At 35.3% G+C, this 19,023-nt stretch overlaps 2 protein-coding genes across 3 annotated transcripts; both read left to right on the top strand.

Annotated features, from left to right (window-relative positions):
* The first annotated feature begins 4,196 nt into the window (after positions 1-4,196).
* LOC107600056 (acetylcholine receptor subunit gamma-like) lies at positions 4,197-12,776 on the top strand. 2 transcript variants are annotated; one of them, XM_016291822.1, is made up of 12 exons: positions 4,197-4,306; positions 5,622-5,758; positions 5,846-5,890; positions 5,966-6,087; positions 7,481-7,636; positions 7,726-7,823; positions 10,010-10,210; positions 10,554-10,668; positions 10,814-10,928; positions 11,045-11,291; positions 11,946-12,079; positions 12,238-12,776. In XM_016291822.1, exons 1-12 carry the CDS (start codon positions 4,243-4,245, stop codon positions 12,427-12,429), a joined length of 1,626 nt encoding a protein of 541 aa, XP_016147308.1. In that variant the 5' UTR covers positions 4,197-4,242; the 3' UTR covers positions 12,430-12,776. The 2 variants fall into 2 exon arrangements, with proteins under 2 accessions (XP_016147308.1, XP_016147307.1); XM_016291821.1 differs by lacking the exons at positions 4,197-4,306; positions 5,622-5,758; positions 5,846-5,890; positions 5,966-6,087 and adding exons at positions 6,794-6,928; positions 7,016-7,060; positions 7,136-7,257 and having other exon boundaries at positions 12,238-12,775.
* A 131-nt stretch (positions 12,777-12,907) lies between these two features.
* Positions 12,908-18,868, top strand: LOC107600057 (phospholipid scramblase family member 5-like). Its single transcript, XM_016291823.1, has 8 exons — positions 12,908-13,079; positions 14,400-14,664; positions 15,627-15,701; positions 15,868-16,060; positions 17,549-17,660; positions 17,758-17,857; positions 18,395-18,453; positions 18,533-18,868. The coding sequence occupies exons 1-8, from the start codon at positions 13,077-13,079 to the stop codon at positions 18,557-18,559; spliced, it is 834 nt and encodes a 277-aa protein (XP_016147309.1). The 5' UTR covers positions 12,908-13,076; the 3' UTR covers positions 18,560-18,868.
* Positions 18,869-19,023: the final 155 nt, after the last annotated feature.

The following is a 19,023-nucleotide window of genomic DNA, read 5'->3' as shown; positions in this document are numbered from 1 at the left end:
TCCGGGTACTGAAATGGGCAGCCTGCAGTCCAGATCTTTCACCCATAGAAAACATTTGGTGCATCATAAAGAGGAAGATGCGACAAAGAAGACCTAAGACAGTTGAGCAACTAGAAGCCTGTATTAGACAAGAATGGGACAACATTCCTATTCCTAAACTTGAGCAACTTGTCTCCTCAGTCCCCAGATGTTTGCAGACTGTTATAAAAAGAAGAGGGGATGCCACACAGTGGTAAACATGGCCTTGTCCCAACTTTTTTGAGATGTGTTGATGCCATGAAATTTAAAATCAACTTATTTTTCCCTTAAAATGATACATTTTCTCAGTTTAAACATTTGATGTGTCATCTGTTGTATTCTGAATAAAATATTGAAATTTGAAACTTCCACATCATTGCATTCTGTTTTTATTCACAATTTGTACAGTGTCCCAACTTTTTTGGAATCGGGTTTGTATATATATATATACTGTATACACACACACACACATATATATAAATAAAGTATATGAACAGTACATTGGTATAATAATGTGTATAAGTACAATGATTAATATAGCCAGAAATTGAATGTATTATAATATAGTAGTAATTATTTCAATTTTTCTGAAAAAAATGGCATTGTAGTATACAGTATGAGCTACAATATATTTTTTTAATTAAATTGAGCAATTCACTTTCATTTTAACCTCCCTCTTCCTTTCTTTTTCTTTTCCCCCTTTATTCCTTCTTTTCTCCTGTTTGCTCCTTCCCCTTCTCCTCCTTTCCCCTTTTCATTTTTCTCTTTCTCCTTTTTCCAGGCGTGTATTTCACACCATTCTAATCTTTAATTCCTGTTGTATTTGTCAACCCATTCTTTTCATTTCTACTCATATTTATCCTTGCACTACCGCTTACTCTCATATAACATTTCTATTTCAGATTTATGGGAAAAGGAAGTAATTGTTGCGAGAAATCACCTTATTTAAAGGCTTGTTTACCTCCACTGAAACTGCACTTGCTATGATCATATCAGTTCATGGCAGCTGAACATCTCTGTCAGCAGGAAACAGTGCTGGAAAACTCAGGGGGCTTTTTTTGTTGGCTCAGATTTAATGTCTGAGGTGTTTTAGTATATGGGAACTGTGCTTGGGCTGTTCCACGACAGGTGTCCCTACATTAAAACGTCATTCTGATTCTTTATTTGGAGCTGATGACAATCTTCTGGGCTTCAGAATGAGCACTAAAGATTCTGGAGGATCCTAAAGGAACACTGAGAAATGACATGCTGCATTAATACTTGATCGTTGACAGTTGCAGCTCATTGTCTGTTCCACCTTTAAAAAGCATTCTTAAGTGGTTTCTTCAGAGCAATGTAAATTCACTTTCAGTGCCAATCAACTGTAGTTGCAGAGGTTGACATGTTTATATAATCCTTGAGTGTGTTTCGGGATCAGTTTGGGCCCTCCTGTACTTCTGAATGGATAGAAATAATGCATGAGATGGGGTAGTGGATGCCAGAAGAACTGTCACAGAAGTGATGCAAACAGCTGTTCATATATTCTTGCGTAATGATTGACAGGATTGGATGAACTTGCTCCTCTCACACTCTAGTTTAGAATTCCATTTGAATCCATCTCTTGCAAATCTCATTCAACACTATCAGATAGCTATCAGATAGTGCAAGGATTTTATTCTAGTCTATTCAAATGGAATTATATGGAAAGATTTTGTATTAATAAGCCCTGCATCTCTGATCCTCAAACAAACAACCAGTCTAGAATCCGTCATTCCAAAATTCCAAAGTGTTAAAAATGAACCCCAACACTCAATGGTGAAGGGCTGTAATGGTCCAGGGTGGCAACACATGATATTTCTGAACACTCTGTCTATGATCAGATATTATGATCCGTTGTTACAATTATTCAGACAGCTTTACACATTAAATTAATAGTTTAATCAAAGGATGTCGAATAAAGCATCCATCCATCAATCCCCATCATGCATTCATTGGTTAGTTGTAATGTGGTGTTTGGGTTTTGTCTTGTTCATGTTTTCATGTCTTTTATTTTGTAGTTTGATTCCTGCTGTTAGTGTCATGCTTCCCTTGCCTCATGTCTCTCTGCCTTGTGTATGTGTCATGCTCTCATTTGGTTATTGTCTAGTCATGTGATTCCCTTGTCTGTGTCATGTTCTGATTGGTTGTCTTAGTCATGTGTCTTGTTTCCTATTGGTTTGTTCATGTCATGTGACCCTCCTTGTCTGTTATAAGTAGCCATCATGTTCCCATTGTGCCTCGTCGTGTATTGATGTTGTAAGCCGCTGTCGGTGAGTCTAGTCTGTTTATGCCTCGTCAAGTCTGTTCATGTCAAGCCAAGTCTGTTCATGTCTTCAGTGGACTGATTCGTTACATTAGTCTGTCTGTCTGCTTTTATATTTATTTATTTGTTTTTGAAATGTTCATTTACACCAGACACAGGTGAACCAGCTTATGAGGCAATAATATCCATTCCGATTTTCAACCCGTATGCTTGAAATTGCTGTTGTACAAGTTCTGTAAAAATTATTTTGAGTGACTTACTTTTTAGAATATTAGTTACTTTTTTGTTCCACTAACTGGAAATGTTCCAAAAACATCCAAAGCAGAAACAACATTTTCTCCAAATAGTGAATGATTGAATGACTTTTTCATAAAGACAGTTACTGTACAGTATATGTTTATTTTTTAATAAATCTGTTTTTAACAAATCAGCTGAGCGAATTATTAAATGACTCCAAACCTCAGTTTTAAAATGTCATCCATGTTTCTCATTTGATTTATCTCCAAGACATCTTAAAACATAGCTGACTAAGTGCAGCTGTCATAAATGTATGCCTCAGAGATGCCAGTAGGTTTAAAATAATACACTAGAGGATGTGATCTCCATTAGCACCCGTTGACCCACAGTACAGCTCACAGATCATTCCAGAAAACTGTCTATTCATGCATAAAACATGCATGAAATCTTCACTGAACACCTCAAAATTGGAAGCAAAGCCAATTTCCCAATTTGTAAATGAAGGAATTTATGGTGTTATGACCCTGTCTGTCTCCCCAGACGACAATCGTTAGACAGATATGAACATATGTCAGCTGATGACACGCGTCCTTCCACAAATCATGCCTGGGACACCAGCTGTGCACTGACTTGTGGGAAATACTGTAACCTGTAATCTTTCTGCTTTACATCAGAGAGAAACAGACAGAGAGAATACAACTAGTTCCTGTGACTTCGTTTTGAGGTCTTCGGTGTGTGTGTGTGTGCACACGCATGTTTTTTTAACATGAGGACACAAATTTGTATAATGACATGGGTATGACATAGGCATTACAAGGAGAAGGTGATTTATGAGGACATTACCCCATGTCCCCATTTTTCAAAATGCTTATAAATCATACAGAGTGAGTTTTTTTGAGAAAGTAAAAATGCACAAAGTTTCCTGTAAGGGGTGGGGTTGGTGTAGGGCAATAGCACATACAGTTTGTACAGTATAAAAACCATTACGCCTATAGAATGTCCCCAAAATTCACAAAAAACAAACGTGTGTGTGTGTGTGTGTGTGTGCGTTTTTGTGACAAATGAGGACATAAATTTGTATAATGACATAGGTATTACAAGGAGAAGGTGACTTTTCAGGACATTACCCCATGTCCCCACTTTTCAAAACGCTTATAAATCACACAGAATGGAGTGTATTGAAAATCTGAAATAGCACAAAGTTTCCTGTAAGGGGTAGGTTTAGGGGTAGGGTTGGTGTAGGGCAATAGAATATACGGTCTGTACAGTACAAAACGCTTATAAATCACACAGAATGGAGTATATTGAAAATCTGAAATAGCACAAAGCTTCCTGTAAGGGGGAGGTTTAGGGGTAGGGTTGGTGTAGGGCGATAGAATATACGGTCTGTACAGTATAAAAACCATTACGCCTATGTGATGTCCCCAAAATTCACAAAAAACAAACAAGTATGTGTGTGTGTGTGTGCATGTGTGTACAGTGACAGCTGACAATGTGAGGAACTGTATGGGTACAGACTGTGTGGGTATTCTGAAAATAACAATGAGGATTCAAGTTTGGAACCACACCTATTTTTCCCGGAACCCTTCCCATTCCTAAACAACTGTGTTTCCCTCACACATACACACACACACACACACACACACACACACACTGACTGAGGTGCTGGAGAGCCCTTCACTAATGCTGCTCTGAGGATATTAGACATGGATCCAATCTCTTCTACAAAAACCATCTGGTTATGGATGCTTCTATCATTCTTATTCTCAGGTAATACAATATGTTTCTCTGAGTTCTGAGGGTTTGTGATACACAAAATTCACATGGATTATAAATTTGTGAAGTTTTTAGTGGGTCACCATGGGTTTGTTCAACACTTTCTTTAGAAATCCAGCTATTGAGTGAACTAATTCAGTTCAACACATGCAGACTGTCATAAACAATATGTTGTAGAAAGCAAACTGAAAAGAAATTCTGGCGGACAAATCCTTTATGGCACCACTGGACTTTACATGTTCACACATTGTCTTTATGAAGTGTTAAAGTTAGAGAATGGCGTGTCCGCATGCTAAACTGTCAAACAGGGTGTTAAATAGGGTGTTAAATCCTTGCTGATTTGCACGAGTATTACATACAGTAAAAGCTTACCATGTCTATAAACATATATCTGCTTTAGCAATAAAAATACTTTTTTAACTGTAAAGATGTAATATATGTGTACTCAGATCAAGACTAAAGGTCAGCAAGAAGACGATTCTGAAACGAATTTGGAAAAACAAACAAACAAAAAAAAACTCATAGCACAAAATGTTGAACCCTAGGATTCAATACAGTGGACCTAATTGGTATTTAGACATAAGTTACACTTAATACATAAATTAATGTAATTACATTACATATTAGAAGAGGGTGGAAATGCAAACATCCAAAACATCTCCAACAGGCACAGGATCAAAACAGAAAACTTGAAATTAAATGAAGAAAATCCACACACTGGAAAATCCACAAACTGCACTTTTCCCAGAACTAACTTCAATCTTATGGTAATAAATTACTTGCAATGATTTTAACCTAATCTAAGAACATTTAGAGCATTTATGACATTTTCATATTTTATCCAAATGAAAAACACATCTTGTGTTTTGTAATTTACCTTACAATCTTAATATGAAATATTATGAAATGTGAACTATTTTGCTTGAAATTGTTTCATTATCTTCTTTGAATCCCACATGATTTGATATTTTAAACTAAACTTAATCAAATAAATAATCAAGCACATAAACAATTTATAACTTATAAAACCAAATTATTACTTAGTGCTAAAGTTGTGATAACTAATCACAGTAATACGTTTTACAGTGAACACTCAAAGTTGTAGTTGTGCATAGTGATGTTCAATAAAACATTTTCAAATTTTAAGTTTTTTTTTTCTTTTTCAAATTATCTTTACTAATTTTGTGGAAAAGTTTTCCTTATTTAAATTAAATTAAGTGAACAATTTGTATTTATTTATTTATTTGTAACTTTTTTGATGAATAATAAAATGAAGAATTGGATTGACATGGTATGCTGTGTGTTTCAGATGTGATCTGTAATCTAGAAGGATCTCTGCACAGAGATCTAATGGTGGGATACAACAAGAACATACGGCCTATGGAGAACCATGGTGACATCATCGATGTGAAGATCAAGATGACCCTCACAAACCTCATTTCTCTGGTAAAGCTCTGCATGTGTGTTTATACACAAGGTAAATATGTGTGTAATATGTGACTCTATGGTTTATCATCCTTTCTTCATGTTCAGAATGAGAAAGAAGAGACCCTCACCAATTGCGTATGGATTGAGATGGTAGGAATAATCACATCTGTGTATGTAAATAGTGATTTCAGAGCAAAATACCTTTCGTTCTCTCTTTCTTTCCAGAAATGGCATGATTATCGACTCCGCTGGGCTAACAGGACAGGGTTTGAGGTCTATGAGAACATCACATGTATGCGGCTTCCCTCTAAAGCTATCTGGCTGCCCGACATCGGCTTGGAGAACAAGTGAGAGACTAAATTATTGATCGATTTGATTATGCAGATTACCCAACAGGCAGAAACTAAACTCTAAAAAAAAAGTTGCAGTAAAAATCATCATCTCACTGTATCTTCAACTTTGTTGTAGTTTATAGTTATGAAAAAAACTAGTCTGAAATGTGCAAATCTGAGTATTTTAGTCCATCAAATGTGACCTGTAAAACAGGCCAACCTTTTTATGTTTGTGAAGTGTGGATGGGCGTTTTGAGGTGGCGCTCTACACTAACGCTCTAATAGATCCAGATGGTAGCGTGGTCTGGTTGCCTCCTGCCATCTACCAAAGCTCCTGTGCTCTTCTTTGAATCCCACATGATTTGATATTTTAAACTAAACTTAATCAAATAAATAATCAAGCACATAAACAATTTATAACTTATAAAACCAAATTATTACTTAGTGCTAAAGTTGTGATAACTAATCACAGTAATACGTTTTACAGTGAACACTCAAAGTTGTAGTTGTGCATAGTGATGTTCAATAAAACATTTTCAAATTTTAAGTTTTTTTTTTCTTTTTCAAATTATCTTTACTAATTTTGTGGAAAAGTTTTCCTTATTTAAATTAAATTAAGTGAACAATTTGTATTTATTTATTTATTTGTAACTTTTTTGATGAATAATAAAATGAAGAATTGGATTGACATGCTGTGTGTGGTATGCTGTGTGTTTCAGATGTGATCTGTAATCTAGAAGGATCTCTGCACAGAGATCTAATGGTGGGATACAACAAGAACATACGGCCTATGGAGAACCATGGTGACATCATCGATGTGAAGATCAAGATGACCCTCACAAACCTCATTTCTCTGGTAAAGCTCTGCATGTGTGTTTATACACAAGGTAAATATGTGTGTAATATGTGACTCTATGGTTTATCATCCTTTCTTCATGTTCAGAATGAGAAAGAAGAGACCCTCACCAATTGCGTATGGATTGAGATGGTAGGAATAATCACATCTGTGTATGTAAATAGTGATTTCAGAGCAAAATACCTTTCGTTCTCTCTTTCTTTCCAGAAATGGCATGATTATCGACTCCGCTGGGCTAACAGGACAGGGTTTGAGGTCTATGAGAACATCACATGTATGCGGCTTCCCTCTAAAGCTATCTGGCTGCCCGACATCGGCTTGGAGAACAAGTGAGAGACTAAATTATTGATCGATTTGATTATGCAGATTACCCAACAGGCAGAAACTAAACTCTAAAAAAAAAGTTGCAGTAAAAATCATCATCTCACTGTATCTTCAACTTTGTTGTAGTTTATAGTTATGAAAATAACTAGTCTGAAATGTGCAAATCTGAGTATTTTAGTCCATCAAATGTGACCTGTAAAACAGGCCAACCTTTTTATGTTTGTGAAGTGTGGATGGGCGTTTTGAGGTGGCGCTCTACACTAACGCTCTAATAGATCCAGATGGTAGCGTGGTCTGGTTGCCTCCTGCCATCTACCAAAGCTCCTGTGCCGTCAAAGTCAACTACTTCCCTTTTGACTGGCAGAACTGCAGCATGGTGTTCAGGTACGGCTGATCCATCTGTCTTGACAGTGTTGACTGGTGGAAAGTGTGTTCTTGTTCAATTCTGGCTTTCACTCTTTTTGCTTTGGCAGGTCTGAGACGTACAATGCCAATGAAATTAAACTGATGCTGTCAAACGAAGACAACATCACCATGGAGTGGATTGAGATTGACCCAGAAGCTTTTACTGGTACTAAACTTCCAGTAGCACATTATTATAATTTTTTTTTACCATAAAGACAAAAAAAGTAAAATATAGTTGCTGGGTGCTATTTGAATTGTAAAACCGTAACTGCTGTAAATTAAAGTCCTTCAAATCTTAGTTAACATACAGTCAACTTGCCAAACAGCTATCAGATCACAAAATGTAACTAGCCTATTAGTATCACCCAGTTCTTTCTGTAAAGTAGGATATACTTGTGTAGGGTGATATATACAATATAGCATATTTCAACAGTTTGATTACTTGTATCATCACAAAAAGGATAACTATATAATGGCCCAGCTCTATGCTATGTCAAAGTCCTTTTAAGACAAGTCATGTCACTCGGCGGCCATCTTTGAAACGCCTCTCGGGCATGCACATGCAACTCCTATCTCTTTGAATGGGGAAACATCAAATTCTCCAAAACTGTTCACTAAGCTTACGATTAAATTTCATATTTGAAATCACCAAAGAAATCTGACAACTGTGTCATAAATGTTGTTACTTTTGCTCATATAGCCTTATAAAAAGCTTATTTTTCAGGCTAGATCAGCCAGTGGCATGCGCAGTCCTAAGAGCACGTCTCAGAACGCTGACTGTTTCTATAGCAACCGGGCAGCTGCTATAGAAAACTTCTAACGGCAGCTGGAGTGACGCGCTGACTTTACCGATTAGTGATTGGCTCTTTCATTCAGAAGGCGGGGTTTCCTGCGATTGAGCGGCCATATTGAGCGTTGCCTATTTCCCCATTCAAAACTATAGGAGTGACACGTCTTGGGTATTCTATAGTCTTTGGCTATGTGACCATAAGGCAAGATATTAAGATTTTATAAACATTAACATCATGATCTTCTGTAAAGCTGCTTTGAAACAATATGTATTGTGATAGTGCTATATAAATTTGACTTGACATGTTTTACTGTAAATTCAGTAAATATATCACTGTCATAATTACAGTAGATAGCTGTACATGTGCATTTGTTGCTGCCCTAAAGCAATCCGCCATTTTCCCGCTCTCCAAACTAGAACAAACATTCGGGGGGAGCGTGGAAGATAAAACAGAAACTATTCGCCTCATTAGAAGTCAGTGTACCTTCAGAATATTATGAAACTGATATTTCAAGGTTAAAAAAACGTACATACAGTTGTTTCTATGCATTTACTGTGGTGTTTTAGGTGGTTGCTAAGGTTCTCAAGGTGGTAAGGATTTTTGTGTGTATATTTTATTGTACAATACAAACAAATACAATTAGCCTACTTAGAAAAGTAAATTTAAAATTTTCACTCCCTTATAAAAATGTGTTGATGTCTGAATTCTGGATGTTCTTTCTTCTCACTACCAGTTTACCAAAGTTTAATGGGGTCATATGATGCGATTTCAATTTTTCCTTTCTCTTTGGAGTGTTACAAGCTCTTGGTGCATAAAGAAGATCTGGAAAGTTGCAAAGACTAAAGTCTCAAATCCAAAGAGATATTCTTTATAAAAGTTCAAAGCCCACTACGCCTACCTAAAACGGCTCATTCTAACACGCCCCCACATATCTACATCACGATGTGGGAAGATTTGCATAACACCGCCCAAATGTTCACGCAAAGAAAGAAGGCGTAACTTTTATTCTCGCTGTAGTATTGTTGTTGCTGCTGCCGCCATGTCATGAAGGCGCGGTGTGTTTCGTTGTGAAAGTGAAACTACTTTGTTTGGCCTTCCAAAAGAGGACGATATCCGCTTCGTCATGCCCGGACCTGATCCGTGCTGGTCGCTGAGGAAATAATATGGTAAGGGGCGTAACATTTCCGTCACACGCTTGAGGTATTCGGCCAATCACAATGCACTGGATAGCTGGCCAATCAGAGCACACCTCGCTTTTCAGACCGATGAGCTTTGTAAAAATCGACACGTTTCAGAAAGACGGGGCATAGAGGAGAAACAATAATGTACAGTATGTGGAAAATAATGTGGTTTTTTTTAACCTTAAACCGCATAAACACATTTCATTCCACCAAATACACGAAATAATGTTCTTTTTAGCAACATCATATGACCCCTTTAATGTGGTGAGATCCCTAACCCTGAGGATGAGTATAGTAGGCTAATGCTTCTCTCAGCAAACAGCACTAATAATCATAATTGTTCATTAACATGCATTTTACTCTGTGCCCTGATTGGTCAGAGAATGGGGAATGGATTATTAAGCACCGCCCTGCTAAGAAGGTCGTGAACAAGCGATACAGCCCAGATGATTTGGAGTACCAGGAGATAATCTTCTTCCTCATCATCCAGAGGAAACCGCTGTTCTACATCATCAATATCATTGTGCCCTGTGTCCTCTTCTCATCCCTTGGGCTGCTCGTCTACTTCCTGCCGGCCAAAGGTCAGGCTCCATAGCAAATGTTAACAAATGTCACCGTGGCTGATGTCCAATAGACTTGCCATTTCAGCAAGTTCTTACAAATGTAGAGGGATTTTTGTGTGGCTAGTAATGTCATCCAGAGCCATTGACCAGTAGGGACAATAGGAGAAACTTGTGAATAAATGTCTTTATCAATGAAAAACATGACCTAATTTGCATCAAGATAATCATAATGAAGTGAATTTGTAACTTTTGCAGTAAGACAATCACTTTAACCTAACCTGTCATTTAGTTATGAAATGAATCAGTTTCTGATCAGTATGTTTGTGATTAGTATGTTGAACTAATTGTTTGTTTATAATAGCTGGAGGACAGAAATGTACTATGACCATTGCGATCCTGCTCGGTCAGACTGTCTTCCTGTTCCTTATTGCCAAGAAAGTGCCAGAAACTTCCCAAGCTGTTCCTCTCATCGGAAAGTGAGATTGTGCTTTTGTTCACTCATTAAATCATTTCAGCAGTTTCTGATACGACTTGTATTCAATGTGCAACATAAGATAAAACAGTTTACATACACTTTTTTCGAGCACACATTTTGTGGAAAAATTTGTGCTCTTTTGGCAGGTATCTGATGTTTGTGATGTCGGTGACCACGATAACTGTAATGAACTCTGTGGTGGTTTTGAATGTTTCTTTGCGAACTCCAAATACACACCCCATGAGCAACACCATCAGAAAGGTACAACAGAATTATCTAACCATTTTTTACTTTATGCTTTTTGTCCAATCCAAAATGACTTAATGAAAAGGTTATTATTAAATACTCGCTTTTCCCTGCATTTTGGGGCTACTCAGGTCTTGTTGAACATCCTTCCTCGTCTGCTGAGGATGACGATGCAGCGCTGTACACCTGAGCAGGAGGAAGGGGATTTTAAAACGTTTGCCCTGGGCAACGGCACCCCGCTTCGCCACAGGAGACGTAGCTCTTTGGGATTAATAGCAAAGGCTGATGAATACATGTTCAGAACAGCACGCTCAGAGCTGATGTTCAGTCGACTGAAGGAGAGAAAGGGGCTGCTGAAGAACACTTTAGAGAAAATACGTGAGTTAAACTTTAATTCACAAGTTTGTGGTTTTTATTTAATTTATTTTAGAAATAAATTATTACTTTTGTTTCCGAAAGAATGCATTAAAATTGATTAAAAGTAAGAGAAAATACATTTATAAGGTTGGAAAAGATTTTAAAACAAATATTTAAAATAAATGCTCTTCTTTTGCATTCTAAAATTTATATCACAATTTCCACAGAATATATTAAGAATCACAATTGTTTTCAAAATTGAGAAAAAAAAGAGTTATGGCTGCTGAAAATTCAGATTTGCCATGACATATATATCTTAAAATATATTAAAATCAAAAACTGTGTTTTTTTATTTTAAATTGTACAAATATTTCAACATATTACTGTTTTTTTTACTATATATTTTTTACTGTTTTCTTTTTGATGCAGAATAAAAGATTTCTGTTAAAAATATTTAAAAAAATTGTATATCCTTTAAATAATTCTAAATTTTAAATAAACTATAAATTATATATTTTAATATATATTTAAAATACTTGTTTTTAGATTTTTTTTTTAGATAGTATTAATAAAAAAATATATTATTAATTAAAATGTTTCATGTTAAATACAACTAAAACAATTTAATACGGTGGTTCCTGTCCTTAAATGTACTCTTTTGTGGTCTGACCTCAGAAAACGGTCTGGGAGGGAACACAGCACAGGATCTGGAATCCAGTTTGGCTTCAGCTTCACTAGAAGTGCAGCAGTGTGTGTCTTCCTGTAAACACATTGCGGAAAGTGCCAAGCACCAAAATGACTTTCAAAGTGTGAGTGACTTTTCCAGAATTCTTCAAACATGAGGCTGAATGTGTCTGTCTCATTTACACAAGAACAGTAGATGTTTGTGTTAGGGTTTAACCTTCCAATCCCAGAAAAACTGGTGTTGACGTCTGAATTCCAGTCATCATTTCTTCTCGCCCTGCAGGAAAATGAAGAATGGTTTCTGGTTGCCAGGGTGATTGACAGGATGTGCTTCATCGTCATGGCGCTGCTGTTTATACTGGGCACCATCGCAATCTTCCTGATGGGACATTTTAACCAGGCACCATCTCAGCCCTTCCCTGGAGACCCCAAAAAATACCTGCCTGAAATCACACCTGGAGACATCACAGGCTGAACGCAAGTGTAAAACTAAATGATAGACTCAGAGAAACTCCAGCAGAAGTCTGGAGGACTTTGTTGAAGATGCTCTGGAGACAAAAAGCCATCAGATTGTTCATGCTATGGCAAAGGAGCGCTTAGCACTTCAATTTAGTAGTGCTACAGGCCAACAAGAGTGATCCAAGGTCTCCAGAGAAGAGAGTTGGTTGGATCTGAAGCCATTTGAGACTGGCTTAATTGAGATCTGATGAGATGTTGATGATTATGAAGGTCATGCTATTTGCTTGTCAATGTCTTTATCAGCTTTCATTCTGTGTGGTGATTCAACAGTTGATGCTTTCCTGAAAATAAAAACTTTAACCTTCTCTCACATGTAAGTGATGATCTTCTGCATGAAATCATGTGAATTGTTTCAGGTTAGGTAATGTCACTCCTCTACCCCCCACTAACTTGAGGAGGATCTATTATCTACTTTTCTGTGTGACAAAGACCAGATCCGGGAAGGAGAGAGCAGGGCAGGAGGGGGGTGTTCATTGTAGGAGTAGCATTACAACTACTAACACAGTATTTGAAGCTTGTCTGGAAGCTGTTTCTCAGTAAAGGAAACCCTTATCCCATCACTACTGCACCTGCCCAGCAGCTCCTAAAACCGCAGGACCTCAAATGGTAGGATATTATGTTCTTACACTGTTGTTGTTATTTAGCAGCTGAATTAGTATTGGTTAAGGTGTTAAAGGGATAGTTCGCCCAAATATTCTGTCATTGTGTACTCACCCTCAAGTTGTTCCAAACTCTTCTGTTGATCACGAAAAAATATATTTTGAAGAATGTTGGTAAATAAACAGCTGCTAGTAGCCATTGACTTCAATTGTAGTTTTTCCATATTATGCATTTGGTTACTAACATTCTTCAAAATGTCTTCTTTCGTGATCAACATGAACAAGAAACTGATACAGGTTTGGAATAACATGAGGGTGAGTAAATGATGAAAGAATGTTCATTTCTGGTTAAATGATCCCTTTAAGGTCTAGCATAGTTATACAACAAAGTATGGCTTAATCACAAACCTTTTGATTAAAAAATAAAAAACATTAATAAAAAATCCAGAGTGGAATGAAAAGAAAAGTAATTTGTCAATTATCATTATTTCCCCCTTTTCTCAAAATTGTTGCTATTTTTTCATGGCTTCCAAAAAAATGTGTATATATATTTTTTAATTAATTAAAATATTAGAATAAAAATGAACTTAATTAATGCATTTATTTTTTGACGTGTAGTAATCTTAATCTTAATATATATTTTAAATAATTAGCATATGTAATAGTGTCTAAATAATGGTATTAAATAATATATAAATAACAATGCATAAAAATAATTATTAAATAATCTTCTTAAGTACAGTTAAATCATTTGAATAATGTTTTTATTGATCATTTTCTGTATTCTTTTTATATTATTGTTTTCATTTTTATGGATATAATGCATACATACATTGTTATATGAAATTCTGGTTATGAAAAGCTTTTCACAAAGGGACATGTATTAAAAAAAACTTTATTACAGTCAAATTGACATTTACTCTGGTCTTACAGTGTATAAAAATGATTCTTTGCCATTTTTGATCATGATATTACATGTACATTCACTCATATAGCAGACACTTTTATTTCGGAGTGGCTTACAAATGATGAACATAAACAGTTTGCCGATAATATTCTAGTATCTAATCATTTACTAGATTTATCAGAAAGCTACAGTGGAATGGGAAGTGTTTTAGGAAACTCACATTTGGTCTGGCTGCATTCTTACCACTCCCTATAACTTTTCACATTGAATATCCTGTTTTACATTAAAATACATTATATTGTAGAAATAAAATGGGTTGCACATGTCAGTTTACACTGATTTTAGTGACATTTGACAAAAATGTACTTTGACTTTCATATGCCATGTTTTTACCTCCTTTGTTTTCTCTCTCCCAATCAGGCCTCCCCATCTGTGACCACTCAGCCTCTTCCGTTTGGTCTGGAAAGGGAGAAACATATTGACATGCTCTTCAGAGCTTTCCACAGGCAGATTAGACCTACTACAGACACGCAGGACCTCCCTCCTGTGCTCCGGGATACAGGCAGGACAAGAGGAGAGGATGGAGGACCTAGCTGGAAAGAGACAGACAATGAAAGAGTGGGAAAACTGTCTGTTCTGAGAACAGTCACAAGACTTCATATTACTGCCAGACCAGAACTGCAAGGTGAATAAAACATCTATAAAATAAATGTAGATTAGACTATTTTTCATGAGGAACATTTTTTTTTATTAAAAATAACACCTTTAAAGGTGATGTTTAAAAAAAATCATCACTCTCTTAACTTAGATAATTTAGAAGTTTCATCTGGTCTTGTTGAGACATATAGTTGAGTATCATCAGCATAACAATGGAAACTAATCCCGTATTTTCTAATAATATTACCAAGTCGCAACATGTATATTGAAAAAAGCAGAGGACTTAGGACAGATCCTTGCGGCACTCCATAATTTACTGGTGATAATTGAGATGACTCCCCATTTAAATAAATAAAGTGGTAGCGATCGGACAGGTAGGATCTAAACCATCTTAAAGCCTACCCTTGAATACCCATATAGTTTTGTAATTGATCTATGAGTATGTCATGATCTATAGTGTCGAACGCATCACTAAGAACAAGTAAAACTAGCAATGAGATGCAGCCTTGGCCTGACACAAGAAGCAAGTCATTTGTAATTTTAACAAGTGCAGTTTCTGTGCTATGGTGGGACCTGAAACCAGTGTCAAAAGTGGCAGTAAAGACATTTATAATTTTTTTAAATAAATAAATTCTGTTCTTTTCTGTCCTTCAAAGAATAATAATAGAAAAATATTTCCACAAAAGCATTAAGCAGCACAATCATTTTTAATATTGATAATAAGAAATGTTTCTTGAGCACCAAATCAGCATATTAAAATGGTTTTAAAAATGTATTAAATAATATTGTATATATTAACAATTTTTAGTGTCACATATAAATGAGTATTCAAAAAATATTTACATCACTGTTTTGATTTTTAAATTCAATATATTTTTATTTATGATTAGTGGAATAGCTTGAAGTTTGTTTGAGATACATTATATAATTTCTTGTGTAAATACAAAAATGTTTATTAAAGGTTTATACAGTATTTCTGTGATGCATCAGGTCCTCAGTGTGTAGCCCGCAGAACATACAGCATTTCCACAGAAAGCAGTGATCAGCTCTTTGTGGCTGTGGAAGGTAAATATAAGAGACAGGATGTTTGTCGTTCTGTAAATGGTCATATTGTGAAACAGTCTTTAAGATGATTGTACTATGACATTGTAAAAGACACCAAAGCAGCCACATGTAAACTTTGAACACAACTGTGTCACAAAACCTCTTTTTGTGTTCCTGTCTCTGTTAGAGAGCTCATGCATGTGTATGCAGTGCTGCGGTCCAGCTCGATCCTGTTCACTACAAGGCTTTGATAAGCACGCAGAGTGCGTCTTTCTGTTTGAGAGGCCCCTGAGAGCAGAGATGTGCTGGCTTGGCTGCTGCCTGATGGAAATAAGGGCCTATACACCAGAGAGAGAGCTAATTGGGACAGTTCACCAAAGGTAGAGATCAACAGCAAACCAGATCTCAGTCTCATGCAGCTAGAATATTAATCCACACTGCTAGAATCAGCCACTCAGACAGGAAACAGTCATCTGATTGACATGTAAAACAATTAACTGTGGTTTTACATTTAGGGAGTTTGAATATGCAAACATCCCAGTGTTATAAAAAAAATATCAGCGCACTTGTCTGGGTCCCATGTTATTTTAGTATCAATTATAATACAATATGATTATATTATATTATATTTTTATTTTATTTTTTATTTAGTTTTTAAAGTTTAGTTTATAGTTTTTAGGTTAGGTTTACTTACATTTTTCATTTTCATTTTAGTTAAAGCTTGTTGTGTGTTTTTGTCATTTTTATTAGTTTTTGTTTACCTGAAACATACGTAGAATTTTATTTTTATTTCACTAAAAGAGAATTGTTGCTTAGGGAACTAGCTACAAAACAATACTCTCATAGTTTTTTTATATTTTGAAGTAGTTTTTTATAATTATTTTCTGTTTTCATTTTAATTTTAGTTAAAACATTTTATTTTAATGATAAAATGTATGATTATAAATCATTTTTTTAAATGTCTAAATAGGTTTTATTATTATTTTTTTTAATTTTGGTTTTAGTTTGAGTTATTTTAGTATATCAAGTTAAACTAAATAAACTAGAAATGTTGTCTTTTTTTAGTAATTAGTTTTAGTAATTGTTTTTTTTTTTTCTTTTTTTAGTTTTTGTTTATTTGACTCTATATTTTTATTCGTTTTTTATTTCAGTTTTAGTTTTAGTTATTTTACTATATCAAGGTAATCTACATAAAAATGAGAACCTTGGAAACTAGCCAAAATTAAATGTTTATTTTTATTTTATTTATTTGTTTGTTTATTTATTTTTCAGTATAACTTTTATTTTATTTCAAGGAACAACAATGTTAAAAAACGATGGTTTTTATTTTTTTATTATTGAAAGTAAACAAACAAAAAAACAAACAAACAATGTTTTTATGGTTTTCATTTTATTTAACTGCTGTTTAATGGCCCTGGTCCAATCAAATTATTTGACTGGATCTAACTGTTGCCTAATGGATGAAGTAATCTCCTGTACTGTAAATCTATTATGAAGACAGAGCCATCCACATCGTGTTTCATCATGATGTTAACTATTCTGTCAGATAAGGTCACCATTGTGTATTTACTAACTGCGCCAGACAAAAAAACCCTCCAGTAATCTCTCTCAGATTGAACAGGGAGAGATGTGGTGAACTTTCTGAGATGAAACCATCAACATGACCTCCTTCTCAGGACAGCCACGAACAAAGACCATGCCATGTTTGTTTGTTGTCACACACCGAGCCTTTCAGCATCAGGTCATATCAGGCTAAAATTTTATCAGTCACACACAAATGAACAGTCTCTAGGCTCAGAGAAAACTCTTCTTATGCAATCTTCCTAAACCAAAAGAGTGTATGTGTAAGCCCTGTGGCTGTTTATCAGGTGGAGCATGTTCACGCCGTATTTCGAGGTCTGTGACTCCGAGGGCATCTCGGCCGTGAGGATCCAGGGCTCCTGCTGCAACACTCGCTGCCTCTCTGAGCAGGAGCTGCAGGTCAGAAACCCTCCAGCAGGCCATTTGTATCGCCCACCTTTTACATGCAGTTCTAATATACTCTGTTCTAATTATTCTCATATATTGGGGGCATCAGCTGGTTTCCAGTATCGGTGAGAATATTGGGCGCATATGGAAAAGGTGGCCTGGATATAATGAGGAATGTAACATGGATCATGAGTATTTTGGACTGGATGGTAAGATTAATATACACGTTCATATCAAGTGGTCTACAAGAACATAACAATAAGTGACCTATCTATATAAATTATTAAATAAAAAAATATATATAATTTTCCAGCATTATTTAATAGAAAAGAAAGTTCAAAAGAAGTACATTAGAAATACATTTTTGTAACATTCTACATTTTACTGTCACTTTTGATCAATTTAATGCATTATTGCCAAACTATTTTTTTCATTCATTCTTAAAAAAAAAATAATAATAATAATAATAATTTAAAACATTTAAATTGATCAAAAAGCATTAAATTGATCAAGTGTGACAGTAAAAATTTGTTTTTTTAATTTAATATAATTTTTTAACACACACACTATATATTATATATATTTGTCAATATGGACTCATTTTAAAACCAACTATATAGTCCAGCGTTCCTAGTCTGCTCATAGACCAAACTAAGTGTAGATCCTTATTTACTGTAGTGTGACTATTTTCAGTTTGTGGCAACAGCTGAAAGAGTGGCTATTAAAAACATCTATTTCTCTCTTAGTGCCTCAAGGAATGAATTTGAACACCAAAGTGCTGTTATTAGCTGCTGCCTTCCTGCTGGTAAGTTGTCAACCACACACAGATGCTGCTATTTTATTAATATGTAACCAATTTATCATTTATCCCTTTCTGTTTGCAGAATCATATGTTTTTTGAGATGAGCTAAGTGGAAATGCTATAAAGCTTCAAGGAAATAAAAGACATCTGCTTCACCTGCTAACATCAGGTCTGAAGTGAAGTGTGAACCTAACAATATAGAATTATGGTGACTCATAATAAGATGTTTCTATGACAACTGCAGGGAATGTAGATGGCTGATGCTTTTCTGAGCTAATTGCATCTGAACATGTGTACATCAGGAATCTCTGTACAGAGACTCGCTACACCGCTGGACATTTGCTCACTAAAACTGAACATATTTGATAGACAAATTTCTAAGGCCAACATGATAAAAAAAAAAAAATTATATTTTACACAATCTACTACATGCCTTCTAGTTCATAAAATTTTAGCAAGTAAAAGGCCTTTTAGTATCATTCTAAAAATATACACCTTTATGGTGCCCTAATTTTAGATTTACTGATATTATTAAGTAAACATAAAAATAACTTTGATGCTGTTAGTAATATT

The sequence above is a fragment of the Sinocyclocheilus grahami genome, unplaced genomic scaffold (assembly GCF_001515645.1).
Source record: "Sinocyclocheilus grahami isolate Dianchi unplaced genomic scaffold, SAMN03320097.WGS_v1.1 scaffold277.1, whole genome shotgun sequence".
Taxonomy (NCBI): domain Eukaryota; kingdom Metazoa; phylum Chordata; class Actinopteri; order Cypriniformes; family Cyprinidae; genus Sinocyclocheilus; species Sinocyclocheilus grahami.
The sequence above is the reverse complement of the archived record's forward strand: the minus strand, read 5'-3'. Positions and strand labels throughout refer to the sequence as shown.

What these genes read in the sequence shown, in the direction of transcription:
- LOC107600057 (XM_016291823.1), top strand. An exon ending in GCTCTTTGTGGCTGTGGAAG is followed by an intron (nt 15,702 to 15,867) that starts GTAAATATAAGA and finishes TGTCTCTGTTAG; the next exon opens with AGAGCTCATGCATGTGTATG. An exon ending in TGAGTATTTTGGACTGGATG is followed by an intron (nt 17,858 to 18,394) that starts GTAAGATTAATA and finishes TTTCTCTCTTAG; the next exon opens with TGCCTCAAGGAATGAATTTG.
- LOC107600056 (XM_016291822.1), top strand. Translation starts at nt 4,243, where the DNA reads ATGGATCCAATCTCTTCTACAAAAACCATCTGGTTATGGATGCTTCTA. An exon ending in TCTATCATTCTTATTCTCAG is followed by an intron (nt 4,307 to 5,621) that starts GTAATACAATAT and finishes TGTGTGTTTCAG; the next exon opens with ATGTGATCTGTAATCTAGAA. An exon ending in GACATCGGCTTGGAGAACAA is followed by an intron (nt 6,088 to 7,480) that starts GTGAGAGACTAA and finishes ATGTTTGTGAAG; the next exon opens with TGTGGATGGGCGTTTTGAGG.